This window comes from Hippoglossus hippoglossus, chromosome 3 (genome assembly GCF_009819705.1).
Source record: "Hippoglossus hippoglossus isolate fHipHip1 chromosome 3, fHipHip1.pri, whole genome shotgun sequence".
In the NCBI taxonomy this organism is placed as follows: domain Eukaryota; kingdom Metazoa; phylum Chordata; class Actinopteri; order Pleuronectiformes; family Pleuronectidae; genus Hippoglossus; species Hippoglossus hippoglossus.
In genome coordinates this window covers 17,086,530-17,105,939 of record NC_047153.1, presented here as the reverse complement: position 1 = coordinate 17,105,939, position 19,410 = coordinate 17,086,530, and the positions used below count along the sequence as shown (strand labels likewise).

Here is a 19,410-nt window from a genome sequence, read left to right as displayed (position 1 = left end):
CAGGTCCGTTACAGCTCCTGAAAACGAACAAGTGTGATCACGGACATATCTCACTGCCAGGTCGTGATGAAAAGCCCAGATTTGTGCCACAGATGGTCTGAAACATTTCACAGCTTTAAGTAAATCCAGTCATTTGCAGTAACACAGCAGTGACACTCACCACTATATCCACAGATTCCCCTCCGTATTTGTTCTGGACAATCATGGTGTATCTGCCGGAACTCTCCATGGAAACACCTTTGATCGTCAGACTGGCAAACCTGCCCTGGTCCAGGGAGACCACGTACTGAAACAGAAAATCAAAGGTTGAAATAAAAGATGGAAAAAGGCAGCAGAGGGATTTTAGCATGATTTAACATTTACAAAATGCCTGCCACTTCGAGTTTTATTTAAAAATGGATTTGAATATGACTCAGCGCTGCAGCCGGAGCTCTGATTGGCACCTCTCTTTAGCAGAAGTTGAGCACTGCTCACTCTGGGCTTGGTGGACACGAGGACTATTGATTTGTTCCAGTCTCTCCTCTGTTCAGAGCCCTGTTAGCTCAATCAGAATCTTGTGGTATTAAATGACAATAAAAACATGTTCCATCGCTTCTTCTTGAGACCACAAAGACAAAAATGTCTATGATTAAAGTCTCCAGAGTTGGACGACACATGCATCATCATTTTTCAGACGCCTGAGAGAAGATCGAGTCCTCGCATTCTGACTGATGAGCCCCCGCTCTCATATACCTGCCCACTCATTTGCAAGGTCTGGTTATTACTACAATTAAATGGAGTGGTGCTTGTAGCAGACTAATTGCATCTATTAAGAGAAACACCTTTAAGTTTAAAAAAAATAAAACTTCTGGCTTAAAAACAATTATCCACTCATCTAAATTATGCTATTTCTTTTTTTTTGTTTCTAACAAAAATGTAAAATCCTGCTGTATAAAAAAACAACATATTCTGTCGTTTATTTTTTGGGAAGTAACAATGGTATCTCCTCCAGGTCACCTCTATTTAAACCTGTTAAGCTTTACAGTCACACTCATTTCTATCCTGAGTTTCAGTGCATTAGCCTCTCAGTCTGTATTTAGTTTGTGTTTGTTTTTTTTCTGTTAATATCTTCAGTAGCCAGTGCGCTAACTCGGCAGGGGAGAGACAGGGGAGAGACACACCTGAGGTTTGGGAAACACATCACTGAGGATGTCAGTTCTTGTTTTAGACAGATTATTAACAGGTGAGGGAATGAATAAAGACTTGAGCGCAAATTCCTCCTGGACCGGGGGTTTCTCAAACTCCAATCTTCAAAGTTGAGAGGAGCCGCAGGATGCTGATGCTGTTGAAAGAGCCTCCACTGACAGGGGACAGACTGTAGACTTATACTGGTTGGCAAGTAGGTCAATGAGTTATGAGAGGCAGAAGTGATACCGATCCAGGAGTGCGCTGCCGATAACACTGTCCTCAACTCAAGTGTGGAGACCCCTTCAGAGGGGGACTCTGACTGCTGCTGAAGTCTCATCCAAAAGCAAGTAGAGTGTGTTTTACTTCCTAACGGTCAACTCAGCAGCACAGAGAGGACACGGAGGGCGCCGGCTCTGTCGGGAGTTCAAGGGCTACAGCGGTGCAATCAGGGAAACAGTGTACCATTCAGGATGTTGTGTATTTAATATTCAATTTGAAACATGCACTATAACTACCAAGATAATACTTTATTGTCACCTCAGTATCTCCCCCAATATGTCCTTAATTCTTCCTTTACTTTACATCATTAGTTTGGATGTAATGTTCAATAAAGTTTATTTTTCTTTCAAGAAAAGATATCAAAGCCATTAGTGTATTGTAGCATGGTTGTATTTAGCATTTTAACAATAGTTGTTCTTCTCAATAGGATAGTTCCTGTATAAATCCAAATAACATGCAAAATTATATTATATTATATTATATTATATTATATTATATTCTTATACCTCAGTAGTATAGATAATGGTTGGGTGGGAGGGTGGGTGAGTGGATGAATATTTTATTCTATTATAGTGATTTGTACAAATTGATATATAAATATATATATATTATTATAAAACACAGTGAAAGCCAGTAGAGGTTACCCAGCAGAATCCAGTTCACATGCCACTGTGGGTGTGGAAATTCCACAGTGTCTCTTGACAAGTTAATAGGATCATACTATTGCAATTGTGTGTGATTAATAAGGTAATTAATCATGAGCGAGGGAGGCGGAGCTGAGTTTCTGAGGAGGTTAAACAGCTCAAAGACTCAGCACTAGAGTGTGACAGGTAAAAACCAATGAATGCAGCGCGGCATACAAGTTACAGTTTAATTACGTGCATGCTTCAGCGAGCGCTAAAAACAAGATTAGAGAAATACTCTGATCCCCAGTCATCCCCCACAATAAGAGAGGTATTCACCTGGTCATCGGGTTCAACCTCCGTTCCGTTCTTCAGCCATGAGACCTGCGGCTTGGGGTCCCCACACACTGTGCAAGTTAAACTCAGGGTCTGGGTGGAGCAGAGATACAAAAAACGTATTTCACAAACCCGTGCACATTTGCAGACGGAGATGAAAATCACGCTCACTGTCACACATTACCTTCTTTTCCATAATGGTGACCACATCAGGCAGTCCTCCCACAACCTTGCCACGGTCTGAAACAAAGCATCGATATCATCAGCATTATTCCCATTGATCTTGACTGTGTATTGATGATGGTGTCAGGGCCCTAAGGAGGTTCGATTTTTATTTGCATTTGTTTATGGTTCGAAGAATTACGCTGGATGAATTACCATGAAGCTTAGTGAAAGGATGTGGAATGGATCTGTAATATCTCTATATCTTTATATCTTGAGAAAGATCTTTCTGGAAAAAAATGATGCATTTGTAGTGTGCTTATATCTACAAGCTAGCGCAGATCCAGATTTTATGAATTTAAATAAATAATTTCACTCGGGGGGTGATATTTAATTAGTTAATGTACAATAACAAATACTCCATTCAAATATTTCCTGAAAAATAATATTCCCCTGTGTTTCATGTGAGCAGTTTGCTGAAAACCGTGCAGCCTACCTGGTATATGAACCTTAATTCAACATGGTGATTAAGTGGTCAATTAAGTGGAAGTATGCGCCCTCCAAGTGTCCTTCATGACGTATATAACATGCACAGTCGATCTATGTTTTTAAAAAAGTGCAGGATAATATGATGGGGATCATTTTTTAACAGCCCTTCTATGAATGGAGTGTTGGAAAAAAAATACAAATAAAGCATGCACTCACTCTTTTCAGCATAGGCCTCTGCCCTGAAACACAGAGAGAAGAGGGAAAGTTAAAATCTTGAGCTCATCTTTTCTTTCTTTAGAACTAACCATGTACATTTCAGCAAGGCCAGTAAAAAGTACTGTTCTCTATGAAATTAGTGATGATGAACCTCTGCTCCTACAGGAGTTGGGATGACGTGTCGGATGATATTATCTTTCTCCGCCGCCTGACAACACACATGATATTGTCTCCATCTCTGGGTCAATAGCTGTGGTCAGATGGTTTGCCACAAGTTATATCTGGAGCCAAACCACATTACGCTGTGGTGCACTGTGGCACTTTGAGAATCTTCTCATGAGAAAAAAATGATATTGCTTTGTAATAACTAGGCGAGGGCTGTCGGAGCAGCGTGGGAGGAGCAGAGGTCAGCCGCAGGACCAGATGGCTGGGGGGGGCGGGACTCTCTGCTCTCCTCTCTGCATGTTGATGCTCAATCAGAAGGGCAACGTGATGTCACTCGCTTCAATGTGTTTGTAGATTCTCCTGCTTTAAATGTCTTTCTTTGAATTCTAATTAGAAAGGGGATTTGGGAGATTTCCACTCGGCGTGCAGGGTTTAGTATTTGGAGGTTCAATTGATTTTTTTTCTAAATGGTTCTTAAAAACAATTTAGCAAGTGGGGGTTTAACTTTAGCCCAAGTAGCTAAAGGACCTTAAAAGATCACTGCGGCCTAACTGCATCTCTTTTTTGGCATTGATTCGTATCTCGAATGATAATAAACCGGGTTCGTTCGTACAGCGATTCATGTTCAAATATTTGATTTGAAAATGGAGGAGAGAAATCTTTACTTAAGCGGACCATTCTATCTCATACAGAAATGTACATAAAAACCTGGTCTAATACCTGAGTGAACATTGTAAAAGAAGCAGATCAGTGTGCGTAGTTGTCATCTACATTAGACTCTGACCTTGTCACTTCCCACAGGCATTTACCAAGCTCATCTTGGTTTAGTGTTTGCTTGAACAGACAGGTCTGTTCTATAATACTCGACAGAAGCATCAGTGTTTGCAAACAGAACAGTGGCACAGCGTTGTAGTGCGACAGCCTACAGATCCTTTATATTGATCATCTTATTGTGAAGGTTGTGTTCTACATGTCAGTGTCGTAAGTTGTGTGTGTAGAGGCTCAACTCACATAAAGTGTGTTCAGGGTTAACATTGTGCTTTACATTGTTTGAAACAAGGATGAAGAATATGAATTTCGGCTGATGAACAGAAAGTATCATGGCAAATCAATACACATTTCATAACCCGAACCCAATTTCTGGACAAGACTCATGCTACCAGATGCCAAACTCGCAGTGATCGAGCTGGGTAAGTTGAAATGTTATTTATCACTCGCAGAGGAAGTCTGACTAAAATATAAACATGAAGACAAATATAGAAAAGAGTTGAGAGTGTATTCTTACTTGAGTCTCTGGAACTCAGCAAAGGCCTTTTCAAATACTGTGAAGACAAAAACACAGTTTTATTTCATTGTGTTGACGGTTTGATTCTCTCCTTCGAGTGATCCTCTGGACCCTGGTTTAAAATGTGGCTTTAAACAGTGTTTGTTACTCGCTCCTTCGTGCAGCCCAGCAGATTTGAGTGTAAATGTGAATTAACCATCTTCTGGTGTAGCTTTAGAATTTGTGGAGAGAAGTAATGCAACTGGAAAGCCGTGCAGACTGAGTGTTCGGAGATCACGTTTTTTTTGTTACAATCCAACACTACTGGATTCCATTAAAACCAAAATGACTTTAAGCTGACCACAGCTGCAGGTGTTTGTGAAGGAGCAAACTTTTAAGAAACCAGTTTTCCGAGCGTACAGGGATGAGTGTCTGAAATCAAAAAATAGATTTTTGTTTGGAGCATCTCTCCCTCCACGCCTCAAACCACAGATTGGATCCAAGCGCTCCATAAAAACAAGTCACTGTGTTGTCTCTAACCCTTTTTTTACGGTGCCGTCGTAAAAAAAACAAACAGTGAGTGACACACAACAAGAACAAAATGAGAAAAGTGAGGGACATAAAAAGTTACTGACCATCACCGCTGAGGTCCAGCGTGCGTTTATGTGAGGTTTCGGGGTTGGCGATCACGATGGAGTACTTTCCTTTATCCCTTCCCTCGGGCTCGATCACCTGCGATTAAGTCAGCACATCAACCGATTAGTTATGTGATCAACAAACCAATCAACTAATCAGTTGTTTATCTCTACTTCTGTATCCTGACAGTTACAATTATAAAGCTATTTTTTTTAAAGTGCCTGATTTAATTAATGAGGTATAATGGTTTTAAAAATGGATGATGTTTTTATTCATTACTCCTTCTGAACATTATCTATTTAACTCCTGTTGCCCTGGTTTCACCTCTTCTGAGGACCTTTTGAGCAGCGCGTACACCACCCGAGGTGCTTGACTGTCATAAAATCACCCGTGTATGAATCACCTAACAAGCATATAGGTGTACTGCTCAGCGCTGTACAGGAGACAGTAATACCTCCATTGTTGCCATAGCAGGGGTTCCTCCAATCACATGCTTGTCACTGTGGGAGAGTTTAGTCTCACTGCGGAGAAGAGCGGAGGAGAGACGTTAGTGCAGAGGTCATGGAAAATCATGTTTACATGCCTGCCTAATGTTACGCCAATGGGACACCAATTTCTCTCTCTTGCTATCTGTCACTCTGTCTCTCTCTCTTTCTCTTCATCTTTCTCTCTCTCTTGCACGTGCACACACACACACACACACACAGAAAAGCCCCGGCTGAGGTTAAAAATCTAATCTCCATCACTTTTTGTTCTTTGAATAATTGAATAACAAAAAAAGCCGCTACCCTGTGTCATTGTTCCCTCTTTCCCTCTATCCCCCCTTCATTCTTTTTACTTCTTTCCCTTCTGTCTTTCCCTCTCATCCAGTGTCCCCTCCCTCCACAATTTATAACCTCTAGGGTATGACAGAGTGACTTTAAGTGCAGGAAAAAAAAAAAGACTTGCCGCTTTATAGAAGATGATGGGGGTGTGATTCTTGTCACAAAGCAGGGCAATTTTACTGAAATAAGCAGGATAATGAAATACTTGCCAAAAGCCATCACAAGTTTTATTATGTGTGGCTTATTGTTTTTACCGCTCCCGGCGGTTTAACTTGAGAGAAAAACAAAATCATATGTTTGCAGTCAGCATGTTTAAGACTTAAAGGAACTTTTGTATTCCTCCTAAAGCCGCCGCCATGACTACTAACACTGGAGTCCTTGTTATTATTATTTATTTCCTCCTCGTTCTCGCACCAGTGGCTCTTGTTGTCATGTTAGTGGGGACAGTGGTGGTGTTATTTGTATGAGTATTATAAATTGAACATCTTACCCATTAACCCAAGTGATGTTCATCTCTGAGGTGTAATACTTCAAGTGACACTGAAGCTGAATGCCTGTAGCTGTGCAGTGAATCACCACCTCTGCTGCACTGGCTCCTGGAGGATACGACGAAGGTGACAGAGGTTGTGGAAGACACGTTTGAAATCAAAATTAGATTCCCTTTTCTTTTTTTTTTTTTTACATCTGCTACTGGATAACCTCTCTAGAGCTACGAGATACACCCCCCATTAATAAATCAAATAAAAGCAAACATCCTTCTGTAGTCTTGATTTTAAGACTTCACTTTTTATGTTATCCTGATCCAGCATGGAGAGTAATAAAGCAGAGTGCAGGTCATAGAGAGCCGACTGTCTGTATTCAGTGAAACACCTTAACCATCACAGTTTTTACTAACTCCTATTTTTCAAAGCTTTTCTATCTAAAAAAAAAGGGAGTTACACACTTCACTACGTCTGTGTGGGACTTTACTCACTGCACATTACAAGTGTACAAGTGTGTCATCCACCTGGTCACATCACCATGGTTTCCCATTATCCCAGTAATGAACCCTCTTCTCCTCTGCAGCCACTGCTGTAACAGAGGCTGCAGAGCTGTCAAGTGACTGCCTCTTAAAATAGCAGTAAGATGCTCCTCCACACTGTCACTGTGACAGAGCAGTGGAATTTTAAAGTGATTTCACCACACGATGGTATGATGGCCAAATGCTTCCAGCACGACAACTTCTGCCACATGCTGATAAGTGTGTGTGTGTCTGTCTGTCTGTCTGTGTGTAGCAGGGGGGGGGGGAGGTTGAGACAGAAGTGTATCAGCCTGGTGATGAGTCTACTGAATCTGTCAGAGCCGGGCTGTGATTGTGTCGTGTTGAATTTAGATCATTTGCACTTGATCCCGTCAGTGGGCAGAGGGTGATGATGGTGATGTTTAGTACTGTTTTTAATATGGATACAGTATCTGTTGGTTAGATTATTCACATTTGGGTTTTCAAATCTATGTGTGTGTGTGTGATACATACCTGCCAGTTGGCTGATCTTATTTATGGCATCGTCAAAGACTGAAAGTGAGGGAGACAGTGAGGGGGTCAGGAGAAGAGCCAAGAGAATGAGAGTCACAATACTGCCCTCTGGTGGCTGCTTTTAAAGCTCAGCATGTTAATGTTAAATAATACACACAACATATACTGTACACAGTGTAAATACATTTACATACGGTACTTTATATAAATCTGGGTGTCTCTTGCTCCCTGGGTACAGATTTGAACTGTCACTATTACCAATAATTAAATGAATATTTCTATTCTCTACAGCCAACTTTACAGCCAATAAAAAAAATCACTCTGTTCACTAGACTCCCTTGAAGGGCTGATTAAACACCAGCACACTTCTAATACAGAGTGGATTAGAAATACTGAAAAGCAGAGTAATGCTCAGTCCTGCCGTCAAAATAAGTACAAGCTTAAAGGACGGCAGTGGAGCAGCTTATGTCGACTCCGCGTAAAAACTTTTGCAGGAAAATTAGAAAGGATTTTCTCAGGAATAAATACAGCCAGCAGGTCAACAAGCCGTCACATAGCAAGAACTGTGTTTATGCCGTCGTTAGAAAAACAAGGTTGGGGTTAGAGGGATTGTTAAAAACTCATTAGTTTGCCATGTACAGATACACTATATAAATTTGCATCCTGTCTCCCTTCTTTTTAATTGTTAGTGTAGAGTGTTAAGCTCTTTTTCAGTCGTTCACTTTTAACAGGCTATTATGCTGAGGGTTGTTATTATTTGTTCTTGCTCAGTTAGACGACCAGTCAGCGAGTGATTACTCCCCTAATTTATCGGGCAAGATGTGTTTACCTTTTCCGGAGATGTCAATTTGACTCATGTCTTTTCCTCTGTCATCACTGATGGTGGCCTTATAAACTCCCGCTGTCTTCAATGAAAACTGGAGAAACAAAACAGGAAATACATAAAACAGTGTGAGGAACTATTGGGAATAAGGTGCTCTGAATATGAGCACATTATGCGGCCGGCTTCTTCCTTTTCTTCTCTTTTCTTTTATTAACCAAAAAAGTGCCCCTGTTTTTGGATCCTCAGAGAAATACTGAAAATGTGTAACTATCACTGAAGAAACTAGAATGGCACTCAGGAAAGTGCCGAGGCCCAACAGTCTCCTTAAATTCAATCAAGCTGCACCAAATTTCACACACTCATAGATATCAGTTTCCTAAATGTGTTTTCATCAAGGTCCATGAATTGTTTCCTGGGGAAGCAAAATGTTTAAAAACACCCTCGCTCACAAACATGCAGATAGGGGTGAAAACATAACCCCACTGGCGGAGGCAAAAATTGCATTGCCTTGAATTGATATACCCTCTTCACAACACTACTTCCTGATAAACACTGGTTTATGAGCATTCAGAGGACCAGTGGCACCAATTACCAGTTTAATTGGCAGTTTGCAGAGGCCTGATCCGAGGTCAGGCTTCACATCGGGGATGATCTCCGTGTCTTCTCTGTACCAGTGGAACTGGGATTCCTTCTTCAAATTAGCAACCTGCAATGAAATCAACGTAATCAAATATAATTTTAAAACATTCAACGTAATTATCATTAACGAGGTTTTAGCTTCTTTTATAGCCGATATAAAGCAGATCATAAAGTCCCAACAACACAGAGTCAGTATCAGACGCACCCAACCCCAAAACTGCATGTTTGCTTTACTTCTATTAATCAGCGTTTACAAGACACTCGTCTGTCCTGAGTCTCGTCTCAGAGAGCAGAGCGATACCTCCCCAACTAATCACTGACACCAACGACTGACGAGTCTGTTTCTACAAACTACGACGACATGCACTTATTTGGACTAAACAGATCGTCTGGAACGATACCTAATTTAAAATTCTGCCAACTATATTCTTCACACCAACAAACCCGAGACAAAAGAGACTATAATTCTGGTTGTTTTCAATGTGGACCTCATTATTACAGAGCTTTGTCAAATCCCGGGCTCAGCCTCCGTGGAGCAGCTAATCACGAGTCAGCCTCCCTTTTGTTTAGAGTGTAAATATTCAATAATTGTCGACTTTGCCTGTGTTTACCTTGCACACCAAATTGACAGAGCAGTCGTCTCCAACCTGAAGTGTCAGGAACTCACTGAAGTGGGGACCTGTGGTGGATTAAGGGAGGAGAGAAACACCCAGGGAAGGGAAAGGAATTTAAAATAAATGACTTGTGGGCCCCGATTGTTTGAGCTCTATTAATTACCCAGTGGGTGATTCTTGCTTACTGTGCTTAAGTACAGTTCTCATGTCTCTGTGCTGCACTTAAGTATATTCAGGTGCTTTTCTCTTTCTCTACATCTTTACAAATTCAGCGTTACATGTTTTTTTTTTACATTTTCAAAAGTTATCAATAATCAGTGGGGCACTGATCCAATCAGAGCAGGCAGGTACCATTAGAGCCCGCCTCCTGCAGCAGCAGCATCACTGGTGAAGAAACACCACTGGCGAGACTCAGCCATAATGATGTAGTAGACCGTAGCATTAAGGAATAGGTTACACACAGCAAGTACTTTTACTTTTACAGTAATACTTTACTTGAGTACATTTGTGTCTATTTATTTGTACTTTTACTGAAGTAAAATGTTTAAATCCTTCCTTCACCTTTGTAATTACCTCACGTCTGAGTATGGTTTCAAAATTAGAAATGCAAAATGCCTTCTATGCTGAGCCAATGGGTTCATTTTGAATTTTCAGTTTCCAATTGCCTCTTTTGAGGAAGCGTTGGTCCGCCTCGCTCCTGTGTACACACTGATTAGATGAGTTATTTCCCAGACAACAAAGAAGACTTAGAGTTAAAACCCATACAAGCTTAAAAGTGAGTGATGTTTTGCTTCTTACCTTCCTTGACTCGGATGTACTCCCTCCTCTGGTACTCAGCCTCAGCCAACGCTGCCTTGAAAGCTGTGTGCACGTACAAACACACAGAAACAGAGAATAATTAAAAAGATCAAAGTGGTGCCAGTAGTTGCTGGATTTATTTGCTGGATTACCGAGACTAATGGTCTCATGCATGAGGGTAGAATCATAATTCATCACATAAAGCATCTTTTGAAGCGTATCCGCGCACCGTAATAGTGTCCTTCATACATTTAAAAGTCACTGTATAAGGTAACTGCTTTAAACCTCCCTTCCCACACACACACACACACACACACACACACACACACACACACACACACACACACACACACACACACACACACACATCTTCTATAGACATACTATAGCAGTAGCTACAGAGGCAAAATAGTATTTTTTGCCATACATGTCACAGTTACATATCTTACCATCTCCAATCAGAACCAGAGAGCTCTGTCCTTTGCCTCCACCGTCTGTGATCTGGCAGGTGAACGTGCCCTCATTCTCCTCAGTGAAATGGTCCATGGTGAACTCGATGACACCTGTAGAGACGTCATGACCCATCTTGTTGGGCTGCAAGGAAAATGTTTCTTTGTCAAATTTAAGGACAGATTTTGTGAAAATATACAGTATATATATTTTTTTTTAGCTTTCATTTTTCAACACAATCTTAATCACCAGACAGACAGAATATTTGTTCAACTTGAACCCAGAAAATCATTTTTTCATCTCTCCCTATGTCCATTTTTTTTAAACTAACGTGGATCTTACATCAGCTCCGGACAGTTCCTTGTTGTTTGCGAAGAATTTGTACGTGACGTTGGAAGAAATCTCTTCAGCTTGCAGCCAGAACCTCATTCTTCCTCTCTCCAAAATCTTATATGCCAGCTCTGACTTCAGTGGGATGACTAGAGGAGGGAAGAGGAGAGAAATAGAAGTCATTATTAGTGAGGAGAGAAGAAAGGAGAGCAGAAGAAAGGAGAGTAGAGGAGTCAGTTGGAAGGCAAAAGACGGGAGAGGTGAACAGTGGAGAGGCAGGTGATGCAAAAGCAGGTAAGACTTTTTGGGATGAAATAAAAAGAGAAACGTACGCCTAAAAGAAGAATGAAATGTGAAAGGTTCAAAGCAAGTCAGAACAAAGCGAAAATGAATCCATGAAAGATAGAAACAGAGAGAGAGTGGGTGAGACAGATTAAAGACGCAGCAGAGAAAACGTGTAAGAGACGAGAAATCAAAATGGACAAAGAGAAAGAGATTACGAGAGATTGAAAGTGTTTTGTTTGTTTGAAAGTGTTTTTCCAAAGGTACCTACCCGGGTGTCGGATATCGTAGCTGAGTGCCAGCATCTTTGCCAACTCTGAAATGAGAAGAAACGACTTATTCAGGTGATAATGCTGTGGGCACAAACATATTTACACTCATGCATACAAGTAAATTTATCACGGACTTTGAAGGGCCTGTTCGAGTAAGGAGTCTGGAGTTGGAGAAGTCATTACTGTAATTGTGTTTAATAGGCGGATGGCAGACAAATGCACAAACACTTAGAACGCCTGGAACTAGACCCACAGGCCCGCTGTGAAACTCCTCTGACAAACTGCATTCAGCGCTCAGATATTTAATAACTGCAGTTTCCCCTATTACCCGCGATATAAGTGAAATACATAATACATAATACATGCGGATGAAACCCTTATTATGAGTTGTGCTGAAGAAAAAAACCAACAATGCAAGGCCAAATGGGAAGCAATCAGCGTAAGGCACAATAAATAACAGATGTGGTGAAACTTTCTGTCAGAAAAAATGTGGTTTTAAAACACACATACAGCCGTAAGCTCAAAAAGCCATGTGAGCAATATGCTCGACTGGTTTTCATCAGATGTGTAACGTAATTGTTTGCTGCCTTGTTGCCAGTGTGATCGTTTTAAAGCAGTCTCTTGGCTTCCATCCGGATTTCCTCCTGCACGACGCTTGATTCTTCAATACGCATTTTCCTTTGGAGTTTTGTTTGAGCCTGTAATTCTGATGTCCTCGTCTGACCACAAGTTACTGTGTTCTCCCAATCCATGTAAGCTAATGTGATGTGAATGTCGGCAAGAATTTTTCAAGAAGAATAAATGATCTATGTAGTCAGTCTACATTTTGAAAACTAAGCCAGACTTTTAAAGACAGGTCAACTTTACCTTCAGCAGAGATTGTATAGCTGGATGAAATTCCCTCTATGTTGGTGACAGAAACAGAATATGTTCCAAAGTCTTCTTTAGTCGCGTTCTTAAAGATCAGCTTAGAACTACAATACAACACGAGAGAGACAGAGACAAGAGAGACAGAGGGATGTTACAAGTTTCAAAATTACAACACGTGTGTGTGCATGTGTGTGTGTGTGTGTGTGTGTGAGTGATCTCACCTGCTGCCTTCTGTCTTAATCACCACTCCTTTGGAGAAATCTGTTATTTCTTTATAATCTTTTTTCCAGGCAAACTGAGAGCCCTCGTTCATTTGGCAGGACTCGAAGGACATAACGATGTCACCGGACTTCTCGTCCACCACACAGGAAACCTCCTGAGAACCTTTAACACACAAGACAATCACACACACAGCAGTAAAGTGATCACTTTAAAACTGCAATCATTTTATTCAACAAAAAAAAACTGGCACACAGAATAAAAGAATAGATCATAAATAAATTAAAAACTGAATATGTACATCATATACACATTTTACTATAGGAAAATATTGTTTTTATCGAGGTATTTCCGCTAAGTGCAGTGGTACAGGATGTACAGGATGTTGTTTTACCATAAAAAATATTTGTTATACTTGATCATATTCGTCATCTCCCCTTCATTTAAAAAAAGTACATCACCGAGCATAGACATGCTGCAGCACTTTACAAAGGAAGTTTGTAGACATTGATAAGTTACCTTCCACAGCCTTGGCGGTCACGGGATCAGAGGTCATTGAAGCCATGCCCACTCCTGCTTCGTTGACCCCACGCACCCTCACCACATACCTGCTGCCCTCCTCCAGGCCTGTTACCTAGGAAACAAGCAGGAGAGCAAAAGAGCCATGATTGTCGGCCTGGATGTGTTAATCATCAATCTCTGTAAATCTGCCAGGTTCAGTAACTGTGATTCTGTATCAGTATGTTTGTCCACGACATCAGAAACTATTGTTGGTAAATAACCTCATTTCTTATTTGGCAGATGAGACAATGACAGGAAATATCAATTGGGTAAAGGTTAGGGCTAGCAGCTATAGTATCTAATAAATGTAAATGTATCTTATATTAGCACCCAGACACATTGTTGTTTTTACTATTGGTATTAAATGACTTAATATCATGTTATTCACTCACACTTAATATGTACTGTAACCCATGATTTATCAGACCACAGAATAATAACGATAATTCAATTCTATAACTTGTAAATTATTAGGTTAAATGTATATCTGCTGACTGAGTTGCCGTTGTGCTGCTATTTTTCATTACTCTTTACTTTTTTGCTGAGTACTTAACCCAGTAGTTGCTCCTTTTTTCCACTAGATGTCAGCACACTACAATTTTATGTCAGCATATTACTACCTTTTCCAGTAGACGCAATAAAAATACTATATTCGTCCAGAAGGTTGAAATTCAATGGATGCATGTCAACAGTGTCACTTTTAGGAGCCAATAGAAAGCTTAACAGAAATCAACGAAAGCTTAGAGGACACAGTGTTGAAGATATTATTAACATTTAGTAATATACAACATATATGAGGTACAATAATATTGTAAATGATTCAGTTATTCATCAAGTTAAATAAAATTATATATTATTTATTGTTATTCTATCTTTTTTGTGCACAAAGTATTTTTATTTATTTTAAGGTCTGATGAAGAAAAACAGAAAACAAAAATCACTAGAAGTTAAAAAAGAAAACTTCCACCTTTAGGAGCCTGTAGATTTTTTCGTACCTTAAGGAAGCGATGACTGACAGATTTCTCGTTGGCTGTGACCCAGTCAGAGGTGCCCTTCTTAGCATACTCAACACGATAGCCTGTGATTGGTCCAGAACCAGAATACACAGGCTTTTGCCACTCAACCACCAAAGAGCTGCCTCTTACTTCACAGAAAGACAGGTCATAGGCAGGACCTAAAGGAGGAACACATTTACATTTGTGATTTAGTTTACCTTTCACGGACCTCGTTAATTCCCCTCCATCTAATTGTCAACGCTATTTAGTAGATATGAGCGTGACTACTTTAAACTTGACTTCATGTTTATTCTTGATATTTCAGATTGATCAGTTGATAAAGTTGGTCTGAAGATGACGCTCACTGACCAGGCTCAGGCATCGTCCAGGCCGCACAGCTGAAGTCAGCAGAATGCTGGGAAGCCGCCCCGAGGCCGGCCAGGTTGGCTGCAAACACCTGGAACTGATAGACGGCTCCGTCGGTCAGGCCCTCAGCCTGTCAATGACATGTTACCATGGTTACTAAGATGGAATAGAGGATAGCTGTAGTACACGAGGTGAAAAAGTTGTCTATTAAAAGTAAAAGTTCGTTTTTTAAGGTAAGTTTAGTCACAGATATTGCTGTACCTTATACAGTCTTTGTGTGACTGCTGGGATGTGAACCTCCCTCCACATGTCTGTTCCACTGCGTCTTTTGTCCACGTAATACTCCTTGACCTTTGATCCTCCACAGTCCAGAGGCTTCTTCCAGTTCAGAACCATTGATTTGCCGTCACAGTTCAGCAGAGCCACGTCGTAAGGAGCAGAAGGGGCGGCTGAAACGGCATCACTGAATTGTAATACTTATAATACCAGTACAATATTACTACTTCACTCTCATCAAAAGATTTATCACAATCCAACAGGGTAACAGAAAGCAGATATCTATCATTATCTCTGTCATCGTCAATAACAATGTGTCAGTACTGACTGAGGGCAGCCTTGACAGTCAGAGGAGCAGACTCCTGGGATTCATCGCTGAGACCCAGCTCATTGATCGCCTGGACACGGAACACGTAGGTTTCTCCTTTGGTCAGACCACTAACCACAAACCTGAAAGGAAAATAATAAAAACAGGATTTGGTGTCATTTTATTAAGAAAAACACATTTCACTAAAAAGTGTGGGGGTTTTTTCCGGTCGAAAACATACTTGCAGTTCTTGTGAGGCTTGTGATTGGCTGAGGTCCAGTCTTTGGAACCTTTAACACACTGGTCGATGTAGTAGCCAATGAGATTGTTGGGTTCCTTTGGAGGAGCCCACTGGATGAGGACGGAGGTGTCTGTTTCTCTTGTAGAAATCACCTGACCTGGAGCTGATGGCACACCTGAGGAAAGGAAAACATTTTTTTGAATATTTCAAATATTTAAAACCTGGACTTGGTCCACACTAGAATAATCTACAATCTGTGACACTAACATGGAACAGAGACAGACCTTTGAGTTCCTGGGTCTCGATCCGGCCTGTCGGCTCTGAGGGCTCACTGATTCCATAGATATTGGCCGACAACACTCTGAACTGATATTGTTTTCCCTCCGCCAGGTCAAAGACGGCATAACGAGGGGATCGAATAGGAACCTGAGTGTTGATACGCTGCCATGCATTGCTGTCTGCCATGCTCTGTGGGGACACGGGAGAGAGAGAGAGGACAGAGTTAGCTTGCCTGCTTCCTTAACACACATAATGATATGTTGTACTGTATGAAACTGGTTTTACTGCATATCTCAAGTAGCTGTTTACACATGTCACAAATCGATATACATTTATAAACTACTGATTTAAACTATTGTTTCACACAGCATTGACACAGCGTTGTCCTGCTCTAGAGTACAACGCATTTAACACAAATGTAGACTGAAACCCATGAGAGGCCCTATAGAATGTACAGTGTAGTATTCGATTCCTACCTTTTCCATAAAGTACCACATGGGAGCCTTGCTGGAATATTTAGGAGCTTTCCAGCTCAGAACAACATACGTCCTGTCGGTTTCTGAGGCATAAATTCCGGATGGAGCACTGGGAGGCTTTCCATCAGCTAAACACAAACACACACAGATCATATGTGATATATAATTATAGATTTTAGGTAGATGAGTGTTGATTTTAATCGAAAAACCCACCTTCAACTTCATCGTGGTAAGACACAACATCCAGTTTTCCTCCAAGCTTTTTGGCTACAGGAGGATAAAAGACAGGACATTTAGATAAGTTGGATTCTTATTCAGATCACACCAGACAGCTAATCTTTATCAGTGAGATGCACTGTAACAGAACCAAACACTGTACCGTTGTGTTTGAATCCTATAAAGCAGTTTAGTGAGTGGAGCAAAACGATCAGAATCAGCAGATTGCCATGTAAAATTAACCCTCAAACATAATATGTGAATGACCTGAATTTAAAAAAAGGATTAAATGTAAACTGTTAATAATAAAGATATTATTTGATGATGTTGATGAAGTAGCTCTACTATAACGTTTTTTGAGTCAAGTTGGTTGAAGAAAGTGAATCATTCATCACAGACATTCTAATACATAAATGTCAGAGTTCATAACTTTGCATCCATTCAAACATCCTAAAACGACTCTGACATTTTGCTTCTCACTTCAAACGATGTATCATAAAAGGCAAGGAGGACCTTTCACTATGTAATCCAGTGAAACCCACCGTGGAGCCTCTCAAACTCAGTGGGGTCCAGAGCAGCGATGGGGTCACACATGCGGGACGCTTTGCTTATTCCTTGGGAGTTGACAGCTCGGACTCTGAAGTAGTAGGAGTGTCCTTCAAAGAGCCCAGACACTGGATATTTGCAGATCTTAATGGGGTGATCATTGCATTGAGTCCAGTTTTCAGTGCCAACCTCACATCTACAAAATTAAAAATGAGTACAAAAAAGGACAAAGGAGGAGATGAGTTCAGGAGAGGAGAAGAAAGTATGTTGCAAAGATCTCCAAAATATGACAGGTATTAAGTCACTTTTCAACTGCAGCAATTTAATTAATGAAAAGTAGAAAGATATTTTTTAAACATTCTTTTACAAAGATTTGTGGCAAATCGGATGATGATCACAGCAAATAATGCAGCAGTACAAGCATCATGTAGGCAACAAATTAAGTCAATAGTTATCTTAGCTGTAAAATAAAACTGCAGTACGGCAATTATGGCAAGATTATCTGTCCCTTGAGACAGTAACGCCTTCATTAGCACAGATAGTCAAGCAAACTCTATGTGATGACTTACAGAAATGAGTTTGTCGTTATGTTGGTCAGTTTATTTATTTATGGTGTTTATGTCAGTAACTCCTACTTGTCCACAAAGTATCCCAGGATTGGACCCTCTGTGGTGGTATTAGGTGGCTTCCATGACACAATGACATAGTCTCTATTGGCATCGTGGATCTTGATGTCCATAGGAGCACCAGGAGCTCCGGGGACTGGGGGAGGACCATCTACACAGGATGGGACAGGGGGACTTTGCTTTAAAAAAATCATGTTAGTGAGAATATTTGTGGTTTGTAAATGAGTTCTGGAAAAAGAGGCAGTAGATGCATTGACAAAGTTCAAATCGAGCCATTAGTCCTCAACATCATCAACTTGTCTTGGACTGTCCAGCCCTCTAGCACCGCTCACCTGCAACAGAAACAAAAGCGCTGTGTTCTGCGGTTCCTCCTTTAGTGACCATGCGCAGTGTGTAGAGTCCTTCATCGTCTTTGAACAGGTTAGGAAGAGTCAAGGCGGTGTGTCCTCTGCCAGTTTCAATCTTCACCCATTTAGAGTCAGCCAGACGAGTTTCTAGAGACGAGACGGGATTCTGAATTTAGTCTCTTTCAAATGACTAAATAACACAATGAGGTTTGACTGTGTATAGTCATTAATTCATAACAATTTGCCGTTGTTCCACATGGCACCTTTAACTGAGGTCTACAGATTCCCACGTAGCAAATGAAGATATACTCTCTAACTGGGGTTATATCATCAGAATCTATTACAACTTTCAGTCTAATTAATTTGCAGTAAAAATTAGAGGCTGTAAAAACGTTCCCATTTGTCCACAGCTGTGCCTGAGGCTGCATGTCGACAACGCTGGGTGGTGCAGTCTCAGTGGAAGCCGGTATATATTACTAGCAATTACGGTGCAATTACTCTGTCATAATATATTACTTTACAAGAATTACCATCTCTATACCACTGGGCCTCAGGCTGCAGGTTGGCCAGGTTGGGGTTCAGGGTCATGGTAGCAGACAGAGTGGCAGACCCTCCCTCAGCAGAAAACACAGGCCCGAACTTCTCCGTGAAAGTAATGTGGATTTTAGTGTAGTGGATCTTGGGAAGCATGGAAGCTGCGGGACAAGGGACAGGAGGAAACAGGACAACAGAGCGATGGGAACAGGGCCGGTGCAGAGAATGACATACCTCATGGCCTATAGTATTTGCACTGATCTTGTTATTGCGGATATAATGGAGATGAAGTCAGTTATGGTGTTTACCTGTGTAAGGCAACCACGCATATGGACATGTCTCTTCATCCTCCTTGAATCCTACATGATCAAAACACAAACACCAAAAGTTACACGGTATAAATAGATATTAGAGTACATTCAGGTGGTGCTGGTGGTAAACTAAAAGTGTCAAATTCTATTTATACATCAGAGAAATAGTCTCTGACCTATTTAATAGTCCAGACGTGAATTTATGTTTGACTAAGTAGTGTGACTTGATGATGAAGGGCTTACTCTTGACGATGATGGAGGCCTGAGTAGAGGTCTGTCCATGGAGGTTACAAGCAACAGCAGTGTACTGGGCTGTATCATCAGTGCAGCATCTGTAAAAGACAGCTCAATTTAGGGT

At 40.9% G+C, this 19,410-nt stretch overlaps 1 protein-coding gene across 2 annotated transcripts in view; it reads right to left on the bottom strand.

Annotated features, from left to right (window-relative positions):
- The window catches only part of myom2b (myomesin 2b), a 29,717-nt gene that overhangs the window by 1,383 nt on the left and 8,924 nt on the right, over positions 1 to 19,410 (bottom strand). Inside the window, exons 6-38 of one of the 2 annotated variants that reach the window (XM_034574946.1) lie at positions 19,296 to 19,384; positions 19,050 to 19,100; positions 18,738 to 18,902; positions 18,193 to 18,354; positions 17,870 to 18,011; positions 17,231 to 17,430; positions 16,686 to 16,739; positions 16,473 to 16,600; positions 16,002 to 16,185; positions 15,718 to 15,892; positions 15,498 to 15,619; positions 15,155 to 15,342; positions 14,897 to 15,023; positions 14,528 to 14,706; positions 13,491 to 13,605; positions 12,974 to 13,136; positions 12,750 to 12,856; positions 11,882 to 11,926; positions 11,341 to 11,477; positions 10,998 to 11,142; positions 10,549 to 10,611; positions 9,748 to 9,815; positions 9,090 to 9,203; positions 8,504 to 8,591; positions 7,675 to 7,713; positions 6,652 to 6,757; positions 5,792 to 5,858; positions 5,337 to 5,433; positions 4,723 to 4,759; positions 3,273 to 3,295; positions 2,590 to 2,645; positions 2,409 to 2,498; positions 161 to 286 (exon numbers count right to left, since the gene is read on the bottom strand). In XM_034574946.1, the coding sequence (XP_034430837.1) occupies positions 161 to 286; positions 2,409 to 2,498; positions 2,590 to 2,645; positions 3,273 to 3,295; positions 4,723 to 4,759; positions 5,337 to 5,433; positions 5,792 to 5,858; positions 6,652 to 6,757; positions 7,675 to 7,713; positions 8,504 to 8,591; positions 9,090 to 9,203; positions 9,748 to 9,815; positions 10,549 to 10,611; positions 10,998 to 11,142; positions 11,341 to 11,477; positions 11,882 to 11,926; positions 12,750 to 12,856; positions 12,974 to 13,136; positions 13,491 to 13,605; positions 14,528 to 14,706; positions 14,897 to 15,023; positions 15,155 to 15,342; positions 15,498 to 15,619; positions 15,718 to 15,892; positions 16,002 to 16,185; positions 16,473 to 16,600; positions 16,686 to 16,739; positions 17,231 to 17,430; positions 17,870 to 18,011; positions 18,193 to 18,354; positions 18,738 to 18,902; positions 19,050 to 19,100; positions 19,296 to 19,384 (3,652 nt within the window). Of the gene's footprint in view, positions 1 to 160; positions 287 to 2,408; positions 2,499 to 2,589; positions 2,646 to 3,272; positions 3,296 to 4,722; positions 4,760 to 5,332; positions 5,434 to 5,791; positions 5,859 to 6,651; positions 6,758 to 7,674; positions 7,714 to 8,503; positions 8,592 to 9,089; positions 9,204 to 9,747; positions 9,816 to 10,548; positions 10,612 to 10,997; positions 11,143 to 11,340; positions 11,478 to 11,881; positions 11,927 to 12,749; positions 12,857 to 12,973; positions 13,137 to 13,490; positions 13,606 to 14,527; positions 14,707 to 14,896; positions 15,024 to 15,154; positions 15,343 to 15,497; positions 15,620 to 15,717; positions 15,893 to 16,001; positions 16,186 to 16,472; positions 16,601 to 16,685; positions 16,740 to 17,230; positions 17,431 to 17,869; positions 18,012 to 18,192; positions 18,355 to 18,737; positions 18,903 to 19,049; positions 19,101 to 19,295; positions 19,385 to 19,410 lie in introns of those variants that run through there. The other variant, XR_004612569.1, reaches the window with a different exon arrangement.